The 26,770-nt window shown below is 37.4% G+C and overlaps 1 protein-coding gene across 1 annotated transcript; it reads left to right on the forward strand.

Moving 5' to 3' along the window:
- SERPINI2 (serpin family I member 2) lies at positions 1 to 26,770 on the forward strand. The gene is made up of 8 exons (XM_037046602.1): positions 1 to 255; positions 5,256 to 5,486; positions 6,886 to 7,080; positions 7,160 to 7,352; positions 15,462 to 15,559; positions 19,397 to 19,483; positions 22,335 to 22,424; positions 26,564 to 26,770. The coding sequence occupies exons 1-8, from the start codon at positions 9 to 11 to the stop codon at positions 26,638 to 26,640; spliced, it is 1,218 nt and encodes a 405-aa protein (XP_036902497.1). The 5' UTR covers positions 1 to 8; the 3' UTR covers positions 26,641 to 26,770.

Raw genomic sequence — 26,770 nt, forward strand, 5'->3', positions numbered from 1 at the left:
AGGTCAAAATGTTTAAGGTCTCGTTGTGGAGTCTTCTGTTGACTTTCTCTGGAAGTCAAGCCTCACGACACATGGCTCAAAGAAATACTGAATTCGCAGTGGATCTCTATCGAGCTATTTGTTCATCTCATGAGAACAACATTATATTTTCTCCGCTTGGAATGGTGTTGGCTCTTGGAATGGTACAACTGGGAGCAAAAGGAAAAGCACAGCAGCAGATAAGACAAACATTAAAATTCCAGGAAACCTCAACTGGTAAGAGTTTTATACATGATTATGTGTACTGGATGCTATCTGACCAAGTTTATTTTTAAAATATTAGAGATAAATTCAGGGTCACAGGACTTTAATCAATAAAAAAATTACCAAAAAGTATAAAATTATAATTGATTAGAGAATTGTAATACAAATGATACCCATTCATTTATAATTATTTCCTAATTAAAGTGTTACCAAAATAATTTATTAGGAAATTAATTCTATACAGATATGAAATTATGAGTGTATCTGTATATCTTATTCTGATCTGTTTCAGATTTTTTTATTAATTGAGATTAAGCGTTGTGTATATGTATGTTTGTGCATATGCATATATATACTCATATATGCTTTTATACACATTTCTTCCACTATCCCTTGCTGTGTTGTGATCATTTTCTCATAGCATGCAACTGCTTTCAGAATATAAATATTAATTGTTGCCTTTTATTGACTCTTAGAGAAACAGCGCTACTTACTTAGCTCTTCCTCCTTAGATCATTTCCAATACTTCTTTTATAAAAATATTCTCCTGCCCTGGCTGGTGTAGCTCAGTGGACTGAGCGCGGGCCTGCGAACCAGAGGATGGCGGTTCGATTCCCAGTCAGGGCACATGCCTGGGTTGCAGGCTGGTTCCTTGCAGGCCAACTACCAGCAGGGGACGCACGAAAGGCAACCATACATTGATGTTTCTCTCCCTCTCTCCTTCCCCTCTAAATATAAATAAATAAATAAAATCTTAAAAAAAAATAAAAATAAAAATATTCTCCTGAGCACCCTCACCCAGAAATCTTTGTGTTGAATCCATTAGCTTTTAAAAACTAGCTTTCTAAGTAAAATTAAAGCTTTTCACTTAAATGAGACAATGGAGCATTAACATATACATTTTAAAAGCTTATTTGGTTATTAGCCTTTAAAGAAAATTTGGAAAAATGAACATTTCAGAGGCCTTTTTACACGTGAGTGGTGGTTGTTTTGGATTCTCCTGGCATCCCATTTGAAGGGGCCACTGCCCATTTTTCTGGCTCTCCTATACTATCAATTTCCACAATAACTCAAATTTTAAACTTTTACATATGTGTCAGATCACAAGTCCTGAACATTAAAAGAAAATCCAGGTTTCTGATTTGGGAATTTATTTACTATAACTAATTTCAATATATTTGTCTTAGCACAGCATAGTTATATTTAGAAATGTGTTTTTCTCCTTTACAAGGTTTTATTTGCATCATTTTAAACAAAGCAATTTTATGTTAAAAAAAGTTGATGAGAGTGAAGTTAATTGCAAACATTTTCCTGTGTGAATAATGGAAGAGGAAGCCACTATGTTCCAGAGTCAGTCTTGTCTATATTAATTTCAGCAAATCCCACTGCAAAGTCCCAGAAACATTTAAATCACATGGTGCAGTTTGAACAGTAATAGTACATTTATGAAAATACGTAAAGTTGATTCCATGATAAACTAGCAAATTAGAGCCTCTAAAATCTAAATTACTTTAAATGAATTAAATCTTACAGAGAAACACAGATGTCTTAACAACTCCGGACTGTGAATGTAATAATAATCATAGTAATAATGATGATAGTATCAAATATGTATAGATACAGGCATATATTAGCAGTAACTGTTTCATATGCTTGATATACATGATCTCATTTAATTTTCTGAATTACTCTGTGAGGTACACATGTCACTGATGGACAGACGAGGTCACCAAAGCAAAGAAACGTTAAGTGACTTTCCTAGAACTAATTCCAAAAGTGATTCAGTGATGAATAATGAAAATTCAGTGAACAATAATGAAAATCTTTATCTTTTCCTTGGAAGAATATATACAGACAATTAAACACAAACATTTCAGCACATACGACTAGATATACCAAATCTGCTCTCTAGTATGCTCTCTGAAGGGAGATGGGGGCACAGATAAAGGAAAACTACGAAAAGAAAAGAACAGAACATGGAAAAGGGAGAAGATTTGAAAAATACAAAAGAGAGGAAATGCAAGAATAAGGAAAAAAGAGACAGAATTAAGAAGGGGAGACTAGAAGAAGGATAAATGCCCAGGATGTCTGGAGCGAGAAGAGTGTGGGGCACTAAGGGTGGGAGGAGACTGTGACAGACAGGAAGGCAGTGACTGGGAGAGCCAGACTGGGACCCAGGACAGAAAGAAGCATCAGTACTCATGATCCTGTCTTTCTTTAAAATTTGTATGTTTTGTTCATTAAAATGTATTGAAATGAATACTGATTTTTTAAAAATATGCTGCAGTAAAAGGTTATTTGATTTGATTACTGAATTCATTGCCATCTCCTTAAATTTTACTCCCAAGATAAGTGTCTTCACTGACTCATCTTAGTCCTAGCCCTGCCTTCGGTTCCTGATGATCATCGAAAGGTGCACTCTGCTGAATCAGTCGAGGGTTTACTTTTTCTGCACCGAATCAGTTTCACATGAACATCAGGCTTATTCTAGAGATGAGCACGTGACTCCTGGCACCCTGCCCCACTGGGGCTCTGGGGCTCGGTTCTCCTTTTTCCCCCAGTGCCAAAACATCTGTTCACAATTTGCCTTTTCCAGTGTACTGAACCTCTGATAATGCTCCATTTTTCTTTTCTTCTAATAATTTTGCTTACTAATAAAAAATTCACATGAAGGTGCTTCTTCACTCTAAGGGCGTTATGGAGAGCTGGGCACAAATTCTTGACTCAGCTCTGCAATCAAATGACCTTGTGATTTGTCATCTTTCAGGTTACTGCATGTATCTTTCTGGAGTTTAGATTCTGCACTATAAAAAGATGAGTTTGGATGAGATGATTTATATAGACCATTTGGCAAAAATAATCTCTAATCTTATGACCATCTTTGTTTTCATCATTGAGTCTCTCACAATGCATTCACAATTGGCTTTTGGGCATTCAGCAAGAGAAGTAAACACATACTAGACTTCAGAACATTTTGTGGAGGTTTGGTACAATTGAACCAAAGGTCATATTCACCTCATGACCAGTAGGTTTTTCCTAGCTGTATTTTAGGAAATTAAATAAAGTTATTTTCATAGCTTTTTATAAGCCGTGTGTTGGTATTGTTTTTTATCTATGCTAAGAGAAGTTGTTCATCTATAAATTAAATCAGCTTTGTAAGCCTGATGATAGCTTTACATTTTCCTCCAGATCTGTACAACTTGCTGACATTTTTTTATTGACTTCTGAGTCCAGCGATCTATCAAAGGGCAGCTGATTGTCTGTCACACAGTCTTAGACCTTTAAGTACATGACACAAATCTATTTGCTTTGATAAATGAGTTCGAGCTATTTTTTTCTCCCGCTCTCCTTTTTGTCTCCTTTCCTTTAAGGATGTTCATGAGTTACAAGTTCCTGCAAACTGGTTTCACATTTTGCCACTTTACTTCTGACCTTAATTAATTCTTTTAGAGAAGCTCACTGTCTTCCCCAAGAAGTCTTCTTTGTAGCCTCCCAGCTCTTGAGACATCTTTCTTTGCCTCAAACTGCAGGAAACGATTGCATCTGAAATCACCCCATAAACAAGTAAAACAGATTAACTTTCGCCCCTTCCTTATGTAAGGATTTATAGGATTGTGAAGAATTACCCAAATGCTTCAGATGAATTTCCATATCTAACATCTTTTCGGTCTGTGTCTATGTTCCATATATGGGGACTTATAGTGTGCAATATACCATACTTCCCAGAGCCTCCTGTGTGATTGTGTAGGCTGTACCTACATAAGAGTGCCAGGACAAAGGGGGAATTAGGGACCGAAATGTAGCTTCTCCTCGGCTGGACAAGATGTGAGGCCATGAGGTTACAGCACCCCATCGAACGTATGTGTTCTTGTTTGCACAAAGACACTGTTTGGGCTGGTAAACTGTTAACATACACACACAAACATGCACACATGCTTATATTCGGTAGATACTGAGAATTTAATTTATCTCAGTAATATTTTAAATACCTTTATGTAATGGGCATCTTACAATGATAAGCCATTTATGTTTCTTCAATAGAAATTTATTGCATTTAATCACCTTTAAAGTTATAAAAGTGGTATTTTCACTATTTAACTGCAAATATGATGAAGGCCCTGAATAAACTTTTGATGTGAAATGTAGTTCCCAGACTAAATGATTGAGTTCCAGGATGAAGCCAAAAGGGATGAAAAACATTGGTGCCATTTGGTGAGTAATAGGAAGCCACTGAGAAAGATCATAGAATTCTCTCATAGGCACATATCTCTTTCTGACAACACTGTGTTCAGAATGATCCAGTGATAAACAAATGTAATAGGCCAATAGCAGTTCTTAGCTGACTCTGATGGACTCATCTGGCTAATAGCTATAGTTAGTGGCTATAGCTAGTGGCTATAGTGGGATGATTAAAGATTTTTATTGTTCATGTAGACAACCAAAGTATGTAGATTCACAAACCTGAAGAAATAGGCAATTCTAATTCTTATGCATCTCTAGAAATGATTATGGGGATTGCCTTGTAAACTTCAAATTTTGGACAGGTGCAGTTGCTCATAAGACAGTAATTCTTTCTTAAACGGAAATAAAAGTAATGTTGAAAAGAATTACCAGTCACTGTCACAGGTCCCACCTGCATCCATATTACCATTACCCTTGTATAAATACTGCATGTTATGCAAAGAACAACATTCTAATGATAAATTTCCAACAACTAGCATTAGCTAAATTTGACTGTTAAGAGGGAGTTTCCCTCACACTGTTTAGTTTGTTATTGACACATTTCAAGTTTATATGGATACTTTTGTTCCTATATAAGAGCTGATTTCTTTAGGAAATAAATATTCTATGGGAGATAAATGCTTAAATATTTATACTAAATTAGAAGGGATTATTAACTACACCTCGGGGTGCAAATAGCCATGATAAGAATTAGATTGTTTAGAAGGAAAGCCGAAAGCTATTGTTTTTATGTTTTCAATATGTCAGTATATATTATAATTATTTTTTAGGAGAAGAATTTTCTATGCTGAAGTCATTTTTCTCTGCCGTCTCAGAGAAAAAACAAGAATTTACATTTAATCTTGCCAATGCCCTCTACCTTCAAGAAGGATTCACTGTGAAAGAACAGTATCTCCATGGCAACAAGAAATTTTTTCAGAGTGCCATAAAAGTGGTGAATTTCCAGGATGCGAAAGCTTGTGCAGAGACAATAAGTGCCTGGGTAGAAAGCAAAACAGATGGTAAAGTTTCCCATTTTCATAAAATCATTATTTGACATGGTATTCATAGTTTTTAATATCATAAAGAATGGTTAAACCTTTCCCTACCAAACTGGCTTATAGTGATAAATCTCTTATTTCTCTTCCCTGCTATTTGAATTTAAACTAAAACAAAACTGAGAGAAACTGTGAACTGCTTTGAAAAGAACACAAGTTCTTTTTCTTTTTTGAGAAACACCTATTTGTGGAATTCTTACTGGAAGAATTTTATTAGTAATTTTTGTTATTGTATAGATTTTTAAAATATGGCAGTAGGAATAATATCTTTGGCCAGATAAAAATGAGATCAGTCAGTCCCAAATGGTTTTTCCCCCACAAATACTGTAAATAATTATCACATCTTAGTTGGACGTGTTAATGTTTAATAATAAATGTTGATAACATGCTATTATAAACATGGTAATCTTAACTTGAAATTCAGTACAAGCTAGCAAAAATCCCAAAAGGACTATAGAATGACATAGCAGGAAGAACACAAGCTTAAAGTCATACAGATGAATTCAGATTTTAACATAGTCTAAGCTATGCCTCAATTAAAATGAGGATATTATTAAATTTCAGGATTTTAAAAAAGTGTAACAATGATGTATGTGAAGTGACAAGCATGTGTCTGGTCCCCAATAAACAGTGGTCTGTTTATTTGCTTATTGATTTTACTACAAAAAAATGGTGGTGGTGTAAGATGCTGCTATATTCTTTATGGGAAGCCTCATACAGGAAACTGTCAGTTAAAAACATGAAGTGGGTGTTGTGAGTTGTGTTCATAGGGAAGTCGGATTAATAGTATCCAAAATGAGAACATCCCTCAGCAGCTCCATGGCACCCATTCATGCCTTTGCCTCCTAACTTTGAAATATTCATTGGACATTGATCTGGGAGACTGTACTCTTGGAAGAAGAGTCCTACTAGCAGCTCCATCTCTCTCTTCCAATGGTCAGCAGCTGCAGCTGCGAGTAGAAGACTGAGTGTCCCATTAATTTATTCATTCTGATTGACCTACGGGAGCACCTTGAAATAACATTCGAAAAATGCCAATAAATGCACAGGAAGAAACTTTTTTTTCTGTCTGAAGAACAATTTATAGAAAATAGTCTTACTAAAGAGAGTTCATTCCTAGGTCAGTTCAAATTTGCTTATGACATCTTGTCTCTGCTGTTTCCTAGGTAAATCCTGTTTGTATCTCTTTCTAAGTAAAATATTTAATAGTGCTGCCCTTTACCCTCAAAATTGGTATGTGTAGGTGATGAAACACTCTGTTTATAAGTGATCTGCAAAAAGAAATTTTTTAAAAATTCTATTGAAGTGTTTCCACTGAGCTAACGCATATTTCTTCCTGCCTCCTCTTCTATCCCCTTCACAGGAAAAATTAAAGACATGTTTTCAGGGAAAGAATTTGGCCCTCTGACTCGGCTTGTCCTGGTGAATGCTATTTATTTCAAGGGGGATTGGAAACAAAAATTCAGAAAAGAGGACACACAGCTGATGAATTTCACTAAGAAAGATGGCGCAGCAGTCCAGGTTCCAATGATGAAGGCTCTTTTGAGAAGAAAATACGGTAATATGAGAAAGCGCACTCTAAAGCATGACTTGGGGAATTGCCAGGTGTATTCAGTATTTTGTTTCCTCTTTTCCAGGTTATTTTTCTGAATCCTCCATGAACTACCAGGTTTTGGAATTACCTTACAAAGGTGACGAGTTTAGTTTACTCATTATACTTCCTGCAGAAGAGGTGAACATAGAAAAACTGGAAAAACGAATTACCGCTCATCAAATCTTGAAATGGTTCTCTGAGATGCAAGAAGAGGAAGTGGAAATAAGCCTCCCTAGGTTGGTAATGTCGTTTGATTATTCTGGTTCTTACATTTTCACTTATGGAGGGATTTGCATAGTCAGCTGAATGATAACGCATGATTGAAAGGCTATAGACAAAAATGAAGAGGAAAATACATTTGGAAGTATTACTCCATGGTACGGACCAAAAAGCAGGTCCGAACGTCGTCAGCCTCGCTTTGCTAATGAGGAGGCCTGAGTTGAAGTGCCGGGTATTCTGTCATAACGATGAGGAAATGTAACCCTGCAAACTAGAATGCTAGAGTTAAAAGAAATTATCACTCTTTTTATCGTACAAGGTTATTTTTCCTTGATTAAAATTTAGAATATTTATTTTCTATTAGGTTTAAGGGGAATAAAACCCCCAACTACTTAGGATCCCACACAATGAAAAGACAGGTGAAATCACCTTTGACAGACAATGGTCTAACAGTCACTGCATTTGATGTGGACTCCCAGGACTGGCTTTACGTAGTCAGTACCAAATGGGAACTGTGAAGGCACGACTCAGTCATTTTAAACACTGATTTTGTGATATTATGCTGCTAGATGACAGGAAAAATTTCAGAGTAAGATGTGCCCAAATAGCTCAATTCACACTCTATGTGAATTTTTAAAGATGTCTAATAGATTGTATTCTGTCTTTGTATTGCCAATGTTTTCTTCAAACTCATCAAGGCCTGCGTGATCTGCGTGCCTCTCTTCCTGAATCCTTGCCCTCTTGAGCCTCTTGACATTTCCTTCTTTTCCACTTAGCCAAGATGCAGTCAGTCCTTTCAACCCCCCTCTCACCAAATTTTTTTACTGTTTTTTTCACCTTGTCCTTTCCCCTAATCTCTCCCAACCACCCTCAACCCCACTCATAAGACCCCTCTAGCTCCTCAACTACTGATTTTCTTCAGCAAAACCCAGAAAGCAGTCACTTCTGGTCTCACCAAAGCTGGAGCTTGGGTTCCCACGTTTGTCTTCAAATCACCTTCTTTTCTAACCCACACCCACACCAAAACTTCACCTCTATTCTCCATGCACTACTCTGTGTTGCTTTCTCTCACAAGAAACATGGATCTCAACTTCTTGTTCCTTAAAGAAAATGTTGTCAAGCAAACTCACCTCTCCACCCTTCACTTCAAAATATGTATGTTTTTGCTGGTCATCTTTTTTCTCCCTTCTTTGGTGTCCTGTACAGCTAGCCTATGATTTTCTCATTGTAAGTCTGGGGTCTTGATCCAAATATTATTAACCATCCTATTTTTCTTGAAAATCTTTCTTAATCCCTGTGGCAGAATTTCTGTAAAACTTTCTGGCTCCCTGGCTTGCCTTTTTTAATTTTGCTTTTCTAATAATGTTCACCAGAGTTTTATCTTCAAAATTTTTTCTTTTTACTCTTCTCTTAAAGTTTGTCCTTTATTATTCATGTCTCTAAAATCTGACTTTCTCTCTCCAACCTGTCTTCCCCCATCACCTGTATAATCTCTACCTGGAGATTATTCAAGCTTTCAAAGAGTACTTTTTTAAAGCTACTTCTGCGTGTGTGCCAACCATGGGGGATTTAATCATGTATGTGCCCTATAGTTTACTTTTTAATAGTAGAAATAACTTTTGAAATTAACTTTTTCAAATTTACTTCTTTCTCTCTCTCTTTTTCATTCCCCTCCCCCCCCTTTGGAAAGACAACTGTTTGGGGCCAACCCTTCCCCCAACTGAGTTCAAAAAGTCTTCTTGCCATAGACTAACAGTAAGGTCTCAGGAGAGTCACTTGACTGTCTTGAGTGGTTTTATTAGTATAAAATGGGGATAACAATGACTGTACTGAAGGTATGCCCAGCTTCATCAGCCTGGATAGCAAACACCCAGAGAATGATGTGAAAGTGCCAAACTCCACTGACAATAGGAATCATAGGATTTTGCCTTCGACATTTTAGGAATCTCCACGGGGATTCACTTAGACATTCAACCAGGTGTTGAGAGACAGGATAAGCTCTTATGTCTATTGGCTTACAGACTTACAGTCACTAGTTTGCTACTCATTAGAAAATGTATCTCCTGTTCAGAAACACAGATTAATTGGACAGACAGCCCTCAAAACAAGGAACTAGGACAGGTGCAAACTTGTATACATGTTGCCTATCAATAAGACAATTACCACTTAGATGGAGTGTTATAGGATTTGCAGAAGAAATTTACTAGGCCCTGGCCCAGCAGTTCAGTTGGTTAGAGCACCATCCTGATACTTCAAGGTTGTGGGTTCAATCTCTGGTCAGAGGATGCACAAGAGGAAACCAGTGAATGACGCACAAGAAGAAACCAATGAATGCATACATAACTAGAACAATAAATTGATGTCTATTTCTTTCTCTTGCTCTTTCTCTCTCTCTCTCCTCCTTCCTCTCTCTTTAATATCAATAAAAAAGAACTTTACTAACATTATGCAGCAATGCACAGTAAGTACCAAAAAATGGTGTAACCATTTGGTACTAGAAGGTATATGAAAAAAAGAGAGAGAAGTGGGGACGAGAAGCATCAGAACTAGAACTGTAAACAAAACATTCATCAAAGAGGAAGTAGTTGAACTGGGCTTCAAAAAAATCAAGATGGATTAGTCCTGCATGCAATAGGGAGTTACTAAAAATTTCCAAGCAGGATAGTGGAATGATTAAAGCAGTGTTTTATAATATATTAATATTTGATGCTGAACAACTTGTCTAAACTCTTTCCCAACTCTCTTCTACCCCCACCACCATTTTTCTGAATAACTTCTATTGGTCCATAAAACAAGGTTTGAATTTTAGAGAGGTTTTTTTATCTTTTTATGCAAGATCCCACATCTTCCTTTCTCCTTGATGGAAAAAGTTCTCCTTATACCTTTTGTTTATTTCTCCCTAGTAGTTATATTAAAATTACTTGTCTTTGTTTAGACTGTAAACTTCTTGAGGAAAGGAGCTATGCATATTTCCTTTCTATGACCCCAGCACAAAGCAGGCATTTGCAAAATAGTAGCTGTTCAATGAAAATGTGTTACTTTAATCTAAATAGTAGTTGTATTTAGGATGTGGTAAAGAGGGAAAAACTAAAGCTCAAAAGGTCAGTTAAAACCACTGCAATGATTTGGCACTGGGTAATAATTGTCTAATGCAGGGGTGTCAAATTCATTTTAACCAAGAGCCACATTAACCTCGCGTTTGCCTTCAAAGGGCTCAATGTAATTTTAGGGCTGCCACTGGGTAGAAACAAAGTGCCAGGCTGGATAAAACAAGGTTGGCCCACAGGCCTTGTGTCTGCCACCTGTGGTCTAAAGGAACTGGTGGCGTAGACAGACTTTGGAGTGTGTGATTAACTAGGTATGAGTGAAATTGTTATGAGTTTCTACTTGACTTATTGGTAGGTGATGCCACCTACCAACCTTGATGGATGTGGTTTCTTTAATACAATAGTCATCAGACTTCCATTCAACTGTATTTTTGATGGTTCTGAGCAATGGGTATTCTATATTTTAGTTGTAATTTTTATGTGGTTGTACAAAGAGGTAAGCCATGTGTGCCTATGCGACCACCTTGATCGGAAGTCTCAAATCTTCTCCTTTTCACTGTATCTCATTCATTCCCCATAATAAATTTGGTAAAGATCTATTTTGATATCCATCTTTACAAATAAAGTGAAGACAAGTAAATACCTTGCCTGTGGGTACATAGCTAACAAATGGTAGAACCAAAATTGCAAGAGTCAGAAAACAGTGCAGTGTGAGGCGAGCAAGAGGGAGAGCAGAGAACAGAGCAAATGGTCAGAGGGAGAATGAGCAGCAAGATGAAAGATGTGGAGCAGCAGTGCAAGGAGACTTTTGAAAAAAGATAATTCCTGCTGTAGGACATGAAGTATCCTATTCTTGCTGAGCTAGAAATCAATCCCAGGCTTGGCCAGCTGTGAATCTCTAAGGGGATGAATGTGAATGGTGTGTAGGTGAAAGAAGGTGAACTCAGGGAAAATGAGGCTGGATATGAGAATAGATATGTCATGACCAGCTGCAACAGTAATTGCAAAATATTCTTTTGCTTTAACCTATTGGACCCTATACAAATTCGAATCCCAAATTCACATTAAACATTGTGCAGGTATCATTTATATGCATTTAATAACATAAATCCTTTTTAGTTTAACCCCGATGCTAACAGAGTCACACACACACACACACACACACACACACACACACACATTTTGAGGTAATTGGTTAGAAAGTGACCAGAAACTACTATTCATTAACATAATAGTCCAGGTTCACCATTGTCAAGGGTTATGTTAAATTTTTATCTTTGCATGCAACTTCAACATTTGGTTTGGTTGGTTCTAGGGCTGAACATTCCAAGGATTATTCAAGTCTAGTGTATCAAAGCTGGGATTCCAAACAATAAAGATGGGGAAGGCAAAGGGACCCAACCAAAACTTTTTTTTTCCAATCAAACCAGAGTCTTTGTTGTAAAGAAAAAGGAAAAGATGTCTCAAAACACTCATCTCAAAACAGAAATTCTGAATTGCTTTGTTTCATTTTTCTTACGTGCGTAAGACCCCTTTAAACACAATGGTCACATTTGGCAGTCAATTTCTGTCTTGCAAGAAAATAGATAATATTTATATATGTTAAAACATTAATTTCATGATTAGTTAGTTGTTAATTGTCTATCCAGTCTTTTGCTCATTCTTTTACTTTGCTATATTCCTTTGACCATTTTAGAGGAAGGCCAAGGAAAAAAGAAGTGAACAAAATCTAGAATAAATATCAAGACAAAATTTGAAAGAGGTGTATAATTCATACTATATATGTATATATTTGTGATTTTGAGTTATATTTTTATTGGAAGGCCATGGGAGTTAGCGCATTAGCTTTGACTTGGAATGGGCCTAGGTTTGAATTCTACCTCTGTCTACTATCTTGACCTTTAACCTGAAAATCAATCTCCTGAGACCTCCACTTTTTTTACATGTTAATAAGAATACCAATAGGAAATAACAATGTTAATATCTTGGAGTTTTGTGAGGATTAAAAACTATAATCTATATTAAGTGCCTACCATATGGTAGTGCTACTTCACACATGGTTATTCATGGCTCCAATAATTATGGATAATTAGAAAGCGATTGTAGATTATATTTTTATTAAATTTTCACCTTGTTTAGTTGCATTAAATGAATTCTGTTGCTGTAGGTTTCACTGGACTGTATTATGTGCAGGACTGTTACTTAAATGACTCAGGTAACAATTAGGCATTATTAAAAGTTGTAATAAGTCTTAGAGTATTCTTGCTATTATCCTTAAAATAGTTTATCAGTGGGACATTTATTTTCCACTTTTTAGAAGGCCATAGTTCATTGAGTTTAAAAATAAAGGGTGGTAATAAAAAAGCAAACGAACAAACCCTCAACACCAATATCTTTCTTAGCAGGAAGTTGAAAACAGTTGGCATAAAGCAAGTTATTTTTATTATCAGTAGATTTGAATGTTCTTGTTGTACCCATTCCCAGTTAACTGGGGTTTTGAATGCGTTAACATCTTCCAAAAGTGCATAACATTCTACCTGAAATAATTTAAACCCAGTACATTTCTGCCGTGGCTTTTTTTACTGTTTTGAAAAATTAAAGAAGCTGTTTGTTTAGTATTTGACAATTAAAACCGTGATCTAATGACACCCATTGCCCAAGCTAATTTCTAGCCCTAGATGTGGGCTTACCCATTAGCTAAGCCAGGGTCTGGTGCTGGAGCAGCTGTGTGTGCATCCAAACCTGAGAACACAGAGGCAAGTGCCCATCGAGGCACAGGCAGAGCAAGAGGGCAGGAGTTGCCTGGGAATTTGGCTGACTAGGAATATACATAGCCCCCTGCTTGAGGATTTTACACTCTTTTCTTTCATAAACAAAGTTTCCAACATGGTTTTCAAATGCAGATGATGCCTTAAACATCTGTAAAGTCAGTGAGGATTAGCCTTTATTATTATTATTATTATTACTAATTACTGAAATAGAAAAAAGTAAGCTTCAGTGATTGCTGTTGACTTGGAATCAAGGCTCAGTCAGTGCCTAGGGGAATCTTTGAGATTCCCTGTGTAAGGTCCCTGTTCATATTAGTCTGGAGAGGTGAGCTGAATCTGGAGTCCTGATTTGTACAGGCCCTGCTTTGGAAGTGAGGCAGGAAAGTTAGAACAGGAAACAAATGCCTCAGTCTCAACCCCTTCCCTCTCCTTTCCTTCTCTGTCCTTGCTGGGACATCAGAGAGCCAACCTCCACTGACCACCTGTTCCCCCACTTCCCCTTCCCCAATTTCCCATAATTTGGAGGACCAAAAAATATCAACAACTGTAGAGGAGAGACAAAGTTGAGCCCACTGTTGTAGACCACTCTGCCTGGTTCTAGGAATTGTGTCTCGACCCCTTGTGGCTAAGGGCGAGGGATGACCTATAGAATGTGAGCCACAGAAGACAAAGCTTGTCTCTAGTAGCAAACACTGCCTCAGTTTCCTCTCCCTGCTCCCAAAGCATGGTGGGAAATCAATGACGGGTAAGACCCCTCACAGCGGACGGCAACCTAAGCCAGACTCGATCACTTGGGAGGCCTTCATGGAAGAACTCAGGGGGCTGCAACAAAGAGCAATGGACTCTCACCCCCCCACCCCCACCCCAACCCCCACCCCCAGCTTTGACATAGCCCAGTCCCCATGTTCTTTGGGAGAACTGCTTCCTGGATCTAATCCCCTTAAGCCTGAATACCTGTTGGGGAGAGGTGCAGCTCCTTGCCTTGCTAGAGCATGTCCTGGGGAAAAATCTGGCATCACAAAGACTTCCTGATAAACTTGTGAAATCTGCTCTGCTAAGAGTGCTTTCATTCATATGTTAAGGGTTCAAGCAGGAAACCCTAAAACTCTGTTCCTGACAGATTCTGACTCATAGTAAGCCCTCAGATTTCTTTGAAATGTTATCTACTGTTTGATCCTTGCCACCCTGTATTCCTGTGTATTACAACACATTAAAAAGCCCTAGAGGAGGGGGCCTGAGGCCTTTTTCCCCAGAGAAACTGGCCACTGCCCACAGCCTTTTCACTCTGGGAAAATGGCCACTTCTCCTGCCTAAGCAGATCACATCATGTCTCAAAAATATTTACTCTCATCCGTGGCACACAGGGGCACTTGTGAGGAAAGTCGCCCCCACAGCCCACCAGTGTCAGAAGCAGAAGACCACCCTGTCTACCCCCTTGGCCATGTTTAATAAAAGCCTTCCACCTAGACCCCCGTCCGCAAGTTCCTTCTTTGAAGTCACCCACTCTCACTTCTCGAGTGAGTACTATTGCTTTAATAAATTCACTGTGCTTTGCTAAGTCAGTCTGTCAGGCTCTTCAGTTCCTTCTTGTTCTGTGACAATGACCTGGATTGTGTTGAGGCCTCTCTTGGCCTCCCTGAGTGCTGCCCGCACTAGAAGTACTGAACATTTTTGTTTTCCTCTGATATTTTTATCTTTTATTTCATTTGGAAGCTATTTAACTCCTTTTCAGAGGTTTTCCCCTTTTACTGGGCCTATTGGAAAGATACTAGGCGTGCCCATAAACTGAAGGAAGTCACATTAGTTATGACAGTGGATGGGAAGGAAAATAGATTATTAATGCTTCTCTGTACTTCAGTAGGCGACAATTCCCCCCAAGGATTGTCGGCTCCTGTTCCGCTCTCATAGCATCTTGGACATCTGCCAGAAACAGTCTCGGGTGGTATGAAAAAAACTGAGTGTATATAGTTGCTGGAGGGGACCATTTACACTTCTAGAGAAGGAGCCAAGTGATTGAAAACTTAAAACCCTCACCCTGTTTAGTTGGGGAATTTTTACTTCAGAAGATGGAATACTCTCCTTCTTCCCACCAACCTTTTATCTGGAAATCAAGTTATTAGCCACCCAGAACTACTTAGTGGAACTGGAGAAATAGAGTATGTGGAAATGTAAGGGAATGTAATTGCAACAATGAAAACAAAAGATTTCACAAGATAATCTCTTCCAAGTCATCCAGTTTATAGATAAAAAAAATTGGTAGCAAATGTATATAATGTTTCAATACATTTTATCTCTCTCTTTTTTTAAACAGATTTAAAGTAGAACAAAAATTAGATTTCAAAGAAGCCTTGTATTCTTTGAACATCACTGAAATATTTAGTGGTGGTTGTGACCTTTCTGGAATAACAGGTAATATGATAAATAATTCTTATAGTATCATGCTAATGTATTTTTCTTAGTAACTAGGTTAACTGACTGATCTTAAGACTGAAAGAGCATTCAGTCCCAGAAAATACAACTCGATGATGAATAAATGTCTGAGCGGTCCGTAAACCAGCACTCTATTTTGTACTTAAGTATTTTTCCTTAGTGAAAGCCAGAAAGCATTCTCCAATGTTAGGTAAGCCTTCCAACTATTCTTGTAATGAAACTATGTAGGCAAAGTGACCTATGGGCTTTCGTTTTGGCCCTATTTGGATTTTCTTATTTGAACAATGGGAATTACAACTTTAAGTCTCTCATCGAAGCAGAGCTAATAAAACTCTTATAAACCAATGTGCAAATGTTAATTCAGTAATATCAGAGCCCATGAAATAGGCATTGACAACATGCTGGATGATGAACACAGTCTAGAAACTGTAATGCTACAGCCTGTAGGTTTAGCTTGGGACCGATGACAAAACTGAGAAGGTGTTCTTATGCTAACTGGAATCTGGGAAATTGTGCAGCATTAGGAGGCTCACTTGCACAACAAAACTCAAGGCAGTCTTTTATCTCTTCTCCTCCCGGCAGCACCCACTGGTTCAAAAATACACAATTAAAGAGAAAAGATGGATAAGGAGGGCCAATTGGTCCCAAGTTACTTACCCTCTTTTAAATTCAGACTTCTGTTTTATAAACTAGGCCTGATAATACAAGCCTATCTATCTGATGGGCTTTTGCAGTATAACATGGAAATTTTGTGTATTATGATATAAATATCTGGGCTTTAAGAAGTATTCATTAATTTTTTCACTCATCAGTTATGGTGGTAAATGAACAGAATGCGTTTTCCTGGTGGAAGATTTGGGTGGGGCACGCAGGTGATGTAGATGTTCATTTTCACCTTCACACATGATTTAGCTACTTGTTCTCACACGGACAGATCAATCTAATATCTTTGACAGCTTCATCAGCACCAGGAATGCGGCAGTCAACATTAAGTACTGCAAGAGGATGCTGAGTGTGCCTGGGAACACAGACGACGGGAATGAACCAGGCCATTTTTCTAGCACCTCTTCATCTTAAACTTCTTTTTGGCCTTTGCAAACTTACTAGCTGTACTTCAGAAATTTCAGACAGTTACTCACTCTGCAAATTCCTAACAATTTGTGAATTGTATAAAATCTCTCTTTATAGGCAGATTTGTCAAGAAAAATACTTTCAAAATGGTTCATAAAATAATTTGTGCAAGAGAATAGACTTGAATAGAGAATAAACATCCAACATTTTCAGCTCTTTTTCTCTTGAATTACCTACTTGATTTGTTTTAACTATTTTAGTTCTGTCTTATTGTCTTAAATAGAACAACCACAGCCAAGGCCGGCACTGTTCCTGGTGGTTAGGAAAAAAGTGAATTCAGTGCTATTGTTTTGTTACCTTTTGTTTGTGTAATAAGCATTCACTGAAGGCTACTGTGACCCAGCCTGATACTAGAGCTATGCAGTATTTACACAAAAGAGACATTATCTTTTACTAATGCAGTTCAGAAGTTTTATTTTTTTAATTAATTTAATTTTAATTTAAAATTTTGTATGTATGTATATATTTATTTATTTCGAGAGAGAAGGAAAAGGAGGGCGAGGGAGAGGGAGAGAAACATCATTGAGTGCTTGCTTCTTGCACGACCCCTTCTGGTGACCTGGCCCACAACCCAGGCATGTGCCCTGACAGGAATCAAACCTGCAACCTTTCGGTATTCCAGCTGGTGCTCAACCCACTGAGCCACACCAGCCAGGGCAATTCAAAAGTTTTAGGTGAAATATTTTCAGAGAGTTAGTGTGAAAAATTTAAGATGAAGATTTGACTGTTGTTATTCCTTTTATGTCATTGTTAGTACAATATTTAACCTTCTGAGCATCAATGTATAAATCTTTTAAATGAGATAATTATTCTGGTGCTGGAAATAAATAAAAGGATGTATGTAAGTCACCTGGTTCAACATCTGGCACATAGTAGTTACTCAATAAATGTTAAGTTAAAAATGGGGTAAATGGATCATTAATATTTACTTGCACATTTTCTAGCAACTATATGAGGTTTTTTGTTTTTTTAATTTGACAAAGACATATGTGGAATCTTCATAGAAAATTAAGGAAAGTATTACCATGGAGATACCATTTAACAAAGGTTAAATGAGTGAGTTTATGGAGTCAGGATTTCTTGTTCTGGCCTACTACCTCCCATGTCCCGTTCTTTTCTCAAGACTGGGCTCTCTCTTTGGTAAGATGAAGTACACAAGACCAAGTTGCTCATTCTCATAGCCAGAGTCCCTTGGTCTGGTAGCATTGTGAAAATGGGTGAAGTTCTCTACTCCTCCTCAGCCTGCTTTTAGGTCTTGGCCCTTGGGATGGTCCTCTAGGCCATCTACTGTGTGCTTTCTGTGTGAATCCTGTCATGTACCTGGCGATCCTGGAGAAAGAAGGGGCCTTGTTGCCTGCCCTTAAAGACATTCTCCTGTATTTTGCTTAATCTGCACAAGGAGGCGGATGGCTACTTTTCTCCATCTTGTATGTCAGAATTAGGTGAGGGAGGACTGCTATTAGGAAGTGACATTTTGCTGAATCCTGAATAACAGGGGAGCTAATCGGAGAAAGAAGTTCTAAGCAGCAGGAGAGCTAGGGTTAAGGACTTGATGCTTGACTTTGTAGCTGGATGAAGGAGATAGGCGGGTAGAAGAGGCTAAAAGTAATCAGAGCCCAAATACAATCATCATAAGTGATTCAGAGTTTATTTTTAGTGGGATGGGAGGCTGTTTCTTATGCAAATGTCCCTTAATGACTTCTGTCTTGCCTGAGGACGTTTACTTTTCAGCAAGCTTGCAGAGCTGGTTCTCTTTTGCTCAGGCATTTCTTTTTGAATCCTTCAACTTGTGGTGCTTCGGCTGGAGTCCACCTACAGCACATCAGCTTCTCTCTCAAGAAGCAGGAAGCTCCTTTTTCTCCCTTTTTTCCCGAGTTTCAAAGCCCATCTACCTCTCCACTCTCCTCCCCACTGAGTGTATGAGCACATTTTAGCTATCTCTTTGTGGAACTTTACCAGAGCAGGGAAGGCTGATGACTTCTGAACGTGAGGTGTCTCTTCCCCCTTCTCACGGAAACCATCCGCGCAGGCCACTGTGTGGGCAGCATTCACATACACACACACATCTGCTCCACTGAAGAGGGAAGAGAGGCCGTCTCCCTTGGCTTGTATCCACCAGAACAAAACGTTGTATGACGCCATCATACACTGAAAACTTTGACATTTGAAAGTCTAGCTCTGAAGTGATTTTATAACTGATACCACAAAAGCTCTTTAGACTTTCATTGTTTCACCAATCTTGAAGGAAAGTAAGTTTTGTTTTAAACTGAGATCAAAACTGAATGCAGAATTTAAAAGGCAAGTTGGCTTTGAGGTTGAATGCACAGGGTGGGATTAATTCGAATCTATAAAGCCTCTCTCATCTTCTCTGTAGACAGTGGCTAAAGGGGACAAAACCTGCTGACAATTCAAATAGTTCACGTAATGAGAGATCTGATTTGAGACTCATACTCTTCTGTCTTTACCTTTTGTATCTGGGCTAATATTGGTGTCTCTGTACCTGTCTCTAAACCATCCCTACAAAAGCTAAACCTAAACCCCTTTTATCTCTCTCAAATTAACTAACCTGGAAAGAGGTTCTTTAGTTCATTTTCTTCATTCATTTGAAAATGTAATTAACCTGGGACCAAATAAGTAAGGGCTCTGCATTTTAACTCTTAAATACACTTTTATATTTTCCAACAGATTCCTCAGAGGTGTACGTTTCCCAGGTCATGCAGCAAGTTTTCTTTGAGATAAATGAAGACGGCAGTGAAGCTGCAACATCTACTGGTAGGACGAGTGATTCCCAACCGGCAGGGGGGAAAGATTGGGGGGCAGCGAGCATTAGGGTGCTTGCTTTTTTGCAGTACTCTGATCTCACTTTTCACGCCTGCTGTCTAGTCCTCTATAGGAAGAAAAAAAAAGAAATTGGTTATATAAGGTGCTTATGCATCTTGCAGCTATAGTGTAATGCAAAAAGAAGAGAAATAATTTGATTAGGGGTTGGGGCCTGTCTATTGATAAGCGCTTATTTGCAAATTGGATTACCTGTCACTTAGCAGATGGGATGTGGAGAAAACTTTAAGCTTAAATAAAAAAAAATTACTGTTCAGAAATGCTCACTGTTAAGTCATTGTTAATTTCATTCTTCCATCACACCGTGTTAGTCTTTTGTCATCGATTCTTGCCACTATCTCCATGGTAATAGTTCTCCAGTTTAGCTGCACATTAGAAACACCTGGAAAGCTTTTAAAAATCTTGTGCCTGGTACACAGCCCAAAATAATCATTGAGATAAATCTGTTTGGAGATAAGATCTAGGCTCTAGCATTTTCTGAAGTTTCCCTAAATATGTCCGCTGTGGTTCCAGGGCTGTGAAGCAGTGCTCTGCAGTGGCTGGCAGCCTGTATTTGCTACTGCAAGCGCAGGGCATAGACCAGCTGCATGAGCACCACTTGGGAACTGGTTAGGCGTGCGGAACTGCAGGCCCAACTTTGGACCCGCTGGATCAGAGAAATACGAGGTCTCCTGGGGCCCTGTGTGCACATCACAGTTTGAGGCCAACTTCTCTGTGACGTGTTCCCTTGAACATTAAATGGCATTTTGAATAGTAGCCATGCTGCATATAAGACACTTCAATAATAACTAGAGAACAGCCTTACATTTAATTAGAAATGAAAAAGCAACTTTAATGAATCGCTCCTATGTCTACTTTAATTTTTTAGACTACTTAGATTCTAACCAATATGCAATAATATGCATTATTTGAACTGTCTTATTGGTAGTCTTGCAAGTTTATAGACGTGAATTTCTTGATTAATTTGTAATGTAGTGCCAATGGATTTTGACGTCTGGGTGTGCGACACGCAGGACTTTCTCATTCCATCATCTCAGACCCACCTCAGGCCCAAAACAGACCCAGCAGTGTGAAGTGGCTTGCTTGGGGTCAGACTATTCCTTTACAGCTGAGTTTGAACTGAATCAGTTTCCTAACTTCATGTTCAGACCTCTCTCTGCTATTGTCCCCTGGCTCTCACTTTAAGTCTAAAGTTCTCTAAGAGGCTGTATCATCCTTAAGGGATCAGAGGTGACCGTGATCTGTTACACCGCAGTATAGTCAGCGTATTTCAACTTTCAGGCATGTGCTCAGGGGTTGCTCAAGAACAAGGAGCTCTGGTACTCACCCAATGAGAATGGGAGCCGTACTGACGTTGCTTTCCCAGTCATCTTATTAATTCAGACATGGGCCTGTATTCATTGGTAATTTGGGTAACACAGCCCCGATAATCCAGATAGGACAGTGCTAAGTATTTTACATTACTAAGTTTATGTTTTCTTGTGAAAGGGATCAGAACATGCCATCCCCAAATATGTCACTTTTGGCAGAAATGCTATTTTGAGCTGAAGGCAATTGAGAAACAAGAGACACAAAAAGAGCTCTCCACCTGCTCCTACCTGCCTCAATCAGGGCATACATTTGAACCTTTATCACAGGAGAAAGAAGTTGGCAGTGAAATGAGTCTGCATGACAAACTTTTGTGAATAAACCTAATGTACCATTCATTTTCCTGTATATTTACCTTTCCCCATTGTACCACTCCTAGAAGTCCAAACTCTTTTTCTTTGGTTTACTCACTTCCCCACGATTGACCACTCTTTGTACATATGGTATATGTAAGTGCTCAAGCCTAATCAGTTCTTTGGGAATTCACTGCTTTTCTGTGAAGCTCCTGTTGGGTGAAAAATAAGCGGTGTCTTCTGTTCATCTATTTTTGTCAGTTTAATTTTCACACCCCAAACAAAGAGTGCAGAAGAACAGTTTTTCCCCCCTTTGGTACAATTGTTGTTCAATTCCGAGAAGACAAGTTACATTTTTGAATAATTATTTTTTTCATGGGTCTAAAAATTTGTATGAAATCATTGTATTATAAGTAAATAAAACATCTGAATTGAGTGTAGAGATATTAAATCTAGAAAAAAATTCAATCATTTAAATTTACCCACTCTAAATATTGACAAATGACACCACAGGGCAGCATGGCATAAATTATCATAGTAAATAATTGCCAAAGCAGCAAATCTCAGCTTCTAGTCTCATGATAACCGCCCACCCCCCCCGACATTGACAGCACAAATCCTAAAAGCTCTGAACTCACAGAATAATTTTGGAAAGATAAGTTAAAAAATGAATTTAAACTCAGATGTGATTACCACAAGCCTGAAGAACAGAAATAAAGTGCAAACATATCTGCATAGAAATTAGAGTTGAAACTATAAGAATAAATCACATGGTGTAAATAAAAAGTGAGAAGAAAATCACTATTTAAAAGATGAAATATTTCAACTGCTTTCACTAAATTGAATCTAATATCTGGCTTTCTTCTTCATTGAGCATAAATGTGCAGTTGGCATTAGTCCATGAATGATCCAATATTTATTCTTCGGCTTTTTGGTTTTCAAATTTATTCCAAACTTCTCTGCATTTAGAAAATGATAACTTTTCCACATGTTAACTCCTCAAACCAGATGACCTTTCCTGTCTACAAAAAGCATGATGGACATATTTTCTTTACTAATTTAAAAAAATTTTCTTCACCAGGATTTTAATGTGAATATCTGTAATCAGTGTCTCTATTTTATAGGAGTACACATGCCTGTGATCATGAGCCTGGCTAGAAACCAATTTACAGCAAACCATCCGTTTCTCTTTATTATGAAGAATAACCCAACAGGTACGTTTTTGAGAGTTCCCTAGGGAAGCTGTTTGGTTAAACAGACTCCTAGCTGCTAATTGCAATCTGCATATCTGAATCACTTGTCCTTGCAATGAATATTTGTTGAGTGCTTGTTTCGTACTAGGCATCCTATTTTAAGAGATATCAAGGGCCTAAACTAAGGCAGTGGTAATAATAGCTGCTCACATACCTATTACATGTGCAAACCATTTAAAATATTATCTTTAAATTGACATCATTTCGGCAGGTTAGATATTTGACTAACAAAGACACAGAAGCTCTGACAGAGGTTATGTAATTTGTCTAAGTGGGAGAGAGGCACTAGACAGGATGTGTTTGTCTCTGCAGTCAGCTGTCTGCAATGCTACAAAATGAGTCCAAATTGAGAGCTGTAGAGCTGTGAAAAGTTTCAGAGGTATATTCCAAAAGAGTAAGTGAGTACGTATAGACTCTGAGTGGGAGGGAGGGGCCTAACATAATTCTAAATCTCTGATGTGGTCATTTGGTGAAAGATGATGCAATTAGGTACAAAAGGTAGAGGTCATAGTGGTGGATTGAATTGGCATTTGACCAATGCCAACATGTGAAAATGCATATTGTCTGGGTAGATGTTTCTGTACTTTCTTTTATGAAAAAGGGAGGTCATGCCCTGGCTGGTGTGGCTCAGTGGATTGAGCGTGGGCCTGCAAACCACCCGATCGTGGTTGGATTCCCAGTCAGGGCACATGCCTGGGTTGCAGGCCAGTTCCTGGTTCCTGGCAGGGGACGCACGAGAGGCAACCATACATTGATGTTTCTCTCTCTCTCTCTCTCTCTCCTTTCTTTCCCCTCTAAGATAAATAAATAAAATGTTTAAAAAAAAAAGAAAAAGAGAGGTCAGGAGTGTGATCCAGTGAGAGAAGTTTCTCTAAGTTTACATTCAGGACTCTAAGAGTTGTAATGACTATGTGAAGGTTATAAACCAGAGGAGAGCAAAAATAATTTTTTATTTATTCGTGTATCCAGCCCAGTATGTGGCAGAGTGCCTTGTACATGATACCCGTATCTCTAGAGACTGAGAGTGTGGACTTGAGTGTCAGAACTGAGCTCAAGTCCCAGCTCAATTAGCTAATAGTTCTAACACAATTACACTTTCTACATTATATTTTCCTTATCTCCTATGTGAATATAATAGCTCATCCCATAAAATTAAATACAAGAATGTACGAAGTCTATAAAACTGTGTCTAGCCCATAGTGTTTACTATAAACAAATCAATAAATATTATTGAGTGAATAACTGAATACATAAAGGAAAATGATAAAAAAAAGTTTCTCTGTATAAATTGGTTTAGATGGAAAGGAGAAATAATTAATTTCAAAATCTAAATCTGGTAGATTAACTATGGATTTTGACGTTATTGGTCCCTAAAAGGATATGCCAGTCTCTTTATTTAGACTCCACGAGACTAATGTTGAATGACCCTCCTGAAAGCTATACTTTAGGAACAGCAGAACACTTTTATATTGGCTGAAATTACGTAAACACAACTTCAATTCCAGTAGTAGATGTGTCAGTGTTTAAAGATATTCTGAGTATGTCATTTGATTCATACATACTTAACCTTTGGATAACTCTAATTTCTTACAATTAGTATGCAATTACTGAATATGGAGAAAAGAAGGAAATGAAGCTACATTGGGCATCGATAAACAGAAAATAACAGCATATAGAATAGCGATGCTTGACTCTGTATTTTCTAAGTTGATGACTAAGGCCATGCAATAGTCATCGGTTAAATGGCAGTGAAATTCAAAACCTAAAATAAAGTACTTATTTATTTATATGTGATATGGCTTCACTGCCAGATCTTAATGACAATTTCTACTCTTCCATGACCTTAATTGTAATGTAACTTTCTAAACTAGGGTTATTCCCTTAAAGTGTTATTTAAAATGAATGCTCAACCACTTATTGGGGGCTGTAAATTGTGGCCATATAAAATGTAGAATGGGCTATTATCTTAAGACAACACACATTCAGAGATTTATTTATTTTTCTTTTGCAAATGAACTCAAGAAATCATTTAGTTTGATGAAGATGGTGATTTTGCTTAGCATGGTAGACTAATAAGAGGCTTAATGCTCTACATAAAATATATTCATTTGACAGTTTCAGAAGTATGAAGATGAATTATTTCAGATTCAGTGCAACAATTTTTATCTAGATTTGAAAATTGTTTTGTGTCAAACAGTTCTATTGTGTAAAATCCATGCTTATTTGTATTTTTCTATCAGGTTAGTTTTATATTTTAGTGTAGTCTTTCAAAGCTATTACTAAGCTGAACTTCCAGGGAGATAAAGAATGGTTTTTATTCTTCTAGGATGAAGGGCCTGGGAGCTTGGGGGCTGAGGATATAGGCCAACATTAGAGACTTTCAGAGAAAAATTGTGAAAGATGCTACATGAAATGTGTCATTTCTGAGAAAGTAGTGAATCATGATTTTGAAACTGACAGTACCATATGCATATTAAAAAATACTGTGTTTGAAATCTTTCAGGTCTTGAATTGAAGGGAGAAACAGACTGCAGGATATTTCTTAAGAAATCTTTTGTTTTAAGCCATTAGCTTTGGTTATGCTATTATATTTTGATATTAAGAGGCAAAAGTTGTTTACATCTTATATAGATGTGCATAAATATGATAATTAAATATGGGGTATCTCTTTAAGAAGGGAACATGAAGAGAAAAATGAAAACAGTTATGATTTCTATTTCCTCCTTTCTCTAAATCAATTGCTATTATGTCAGAAGAGATTTCACTAACCTTCTCAGTGTAGTAGGCAGTAGATGGGTGAGTGCATGGATACTTAATTTAAAAAGTGGCTCTCCTGGGTCAAAGAAACCAATCTCAAAGGCTGAGACAGTGCCTTTAGTATAATATCCTATACTTCCGAGCGTTTAATATTTTCAACTGTTGTCTTCAGTTATGAATTTCTGTAAAAGTTACTCTAACAACTTCCTGAACAAATAATTCTCATAAGAATTTTGATACCATAGAATTATAAAGATATGAGTCACTGATGATTCTTATTGTAATAGGAATCATCCCAACTATCCTGGGAGAAGTTACTTATGCATCCTTATCCATCTGAAAAATAGGAATATTAGTTTTCTTTCCTTTTTCCAGAACTATCTTGAGATTTTAAATTACTGTTGATTATAATTTTCCATGAAGTTAGCATTGATTATAATTATTCAGAAAAAGAAGAAAATGTCTGCTAGAGATTACGTCTATTTCTACGCTTTTGGCTCTTCTAAGAGTGTGTCACTTGTTAGGCTGAACAATACAAAAGCCTACGAAAAAGGACTCTAGCACTGTTATTGCAAAGACATTAAAATATAATTTTCATCAGCTTTAAAATTTCATGGAACTCATTTGATCACTTTTGAAATTAACCTTAATTCCATGTGATTGTAAAGAACTTAAAGCACATGACATAGTTTCATTCAAACCGCTTTCCTTACCCTGGTTGAATAAAAGGTGAGTGGATTTTCAACACATCATTTCTTTCTGTTTTGTTCTCTAGTTCTTAGTTCCTTTTCACCTGTGAATGCAAAATGGCTGGAAATAGGTGTTTGCATTTGTGATATGTACTGTATCGCCTCCATGAGGTTTTGAAAGCACTGGAGATATAAAAATATTGTCTTTAGCAGTGAGCTTTGATTCAGAGCTGCCGATCTTGAGAAGCTGTACTTTTAACCCTAAGGGCTATGTTACATGCATTAAAAGATGACTGCTAATGCATTAAATTTAAAACTCTATCATGCTCATCATCGCTATTTTATTATTCTGTGTTTGCCCAACTGAGTCTCTATATTTAGAAGAACACTTGTAGCTCACTTGATTTTTACTTTCCTATATGAATAACTGGACTAATGTATTTTTCATGACAAGTTTTTGTGGGTGTTTATTTACTTTATAAATTACCAGAAAGTAATTAATAATGACATAATTATTTATTTTGGACAAAGGAGAGGGTTTTGTTGTTAGGCATTGCTTATTTGTCTAACTAATTTGTTAAATTATTAAGAAAAACTAATTACTATTCACTTTTTTCCTTCCAGAAATTCATAAAATATTTTTTTCTTTTCTAGATTCAGTTTTATTTATGGGACGGGTAACAAATCCTGACACCCAGAACATGATGGGAAGAGATTTAGATTCACTCTGAATAAAATGCACAGATGATAAGGTGATTGATTACTAGAAAATTATTGATTGGCAATATCATCATCTTGCAAATATATTCTATGTACTTTTTTCTGTTTTAAGCTGTGCCTGTGTCAATCTTTATTAACATA

This window comes from Sturnira hondurensis, unplaced genomic scaffold, assembly GCF_014824575.4.
Source record: "Sturnira hondurensis isolate 20B ecotype Veracruz unplaced genomic scaffold, ASM1482457v3 Scaffold0005279, whole genome shotgun sequence".
In the NCBI taxonomy this organism is placed as follows: Eukaryota; Metazoa; Chordata; class Mammalia; order Chiroptera; family Phyllostomidae; genus Sturnira; species Sturnira hondurensis.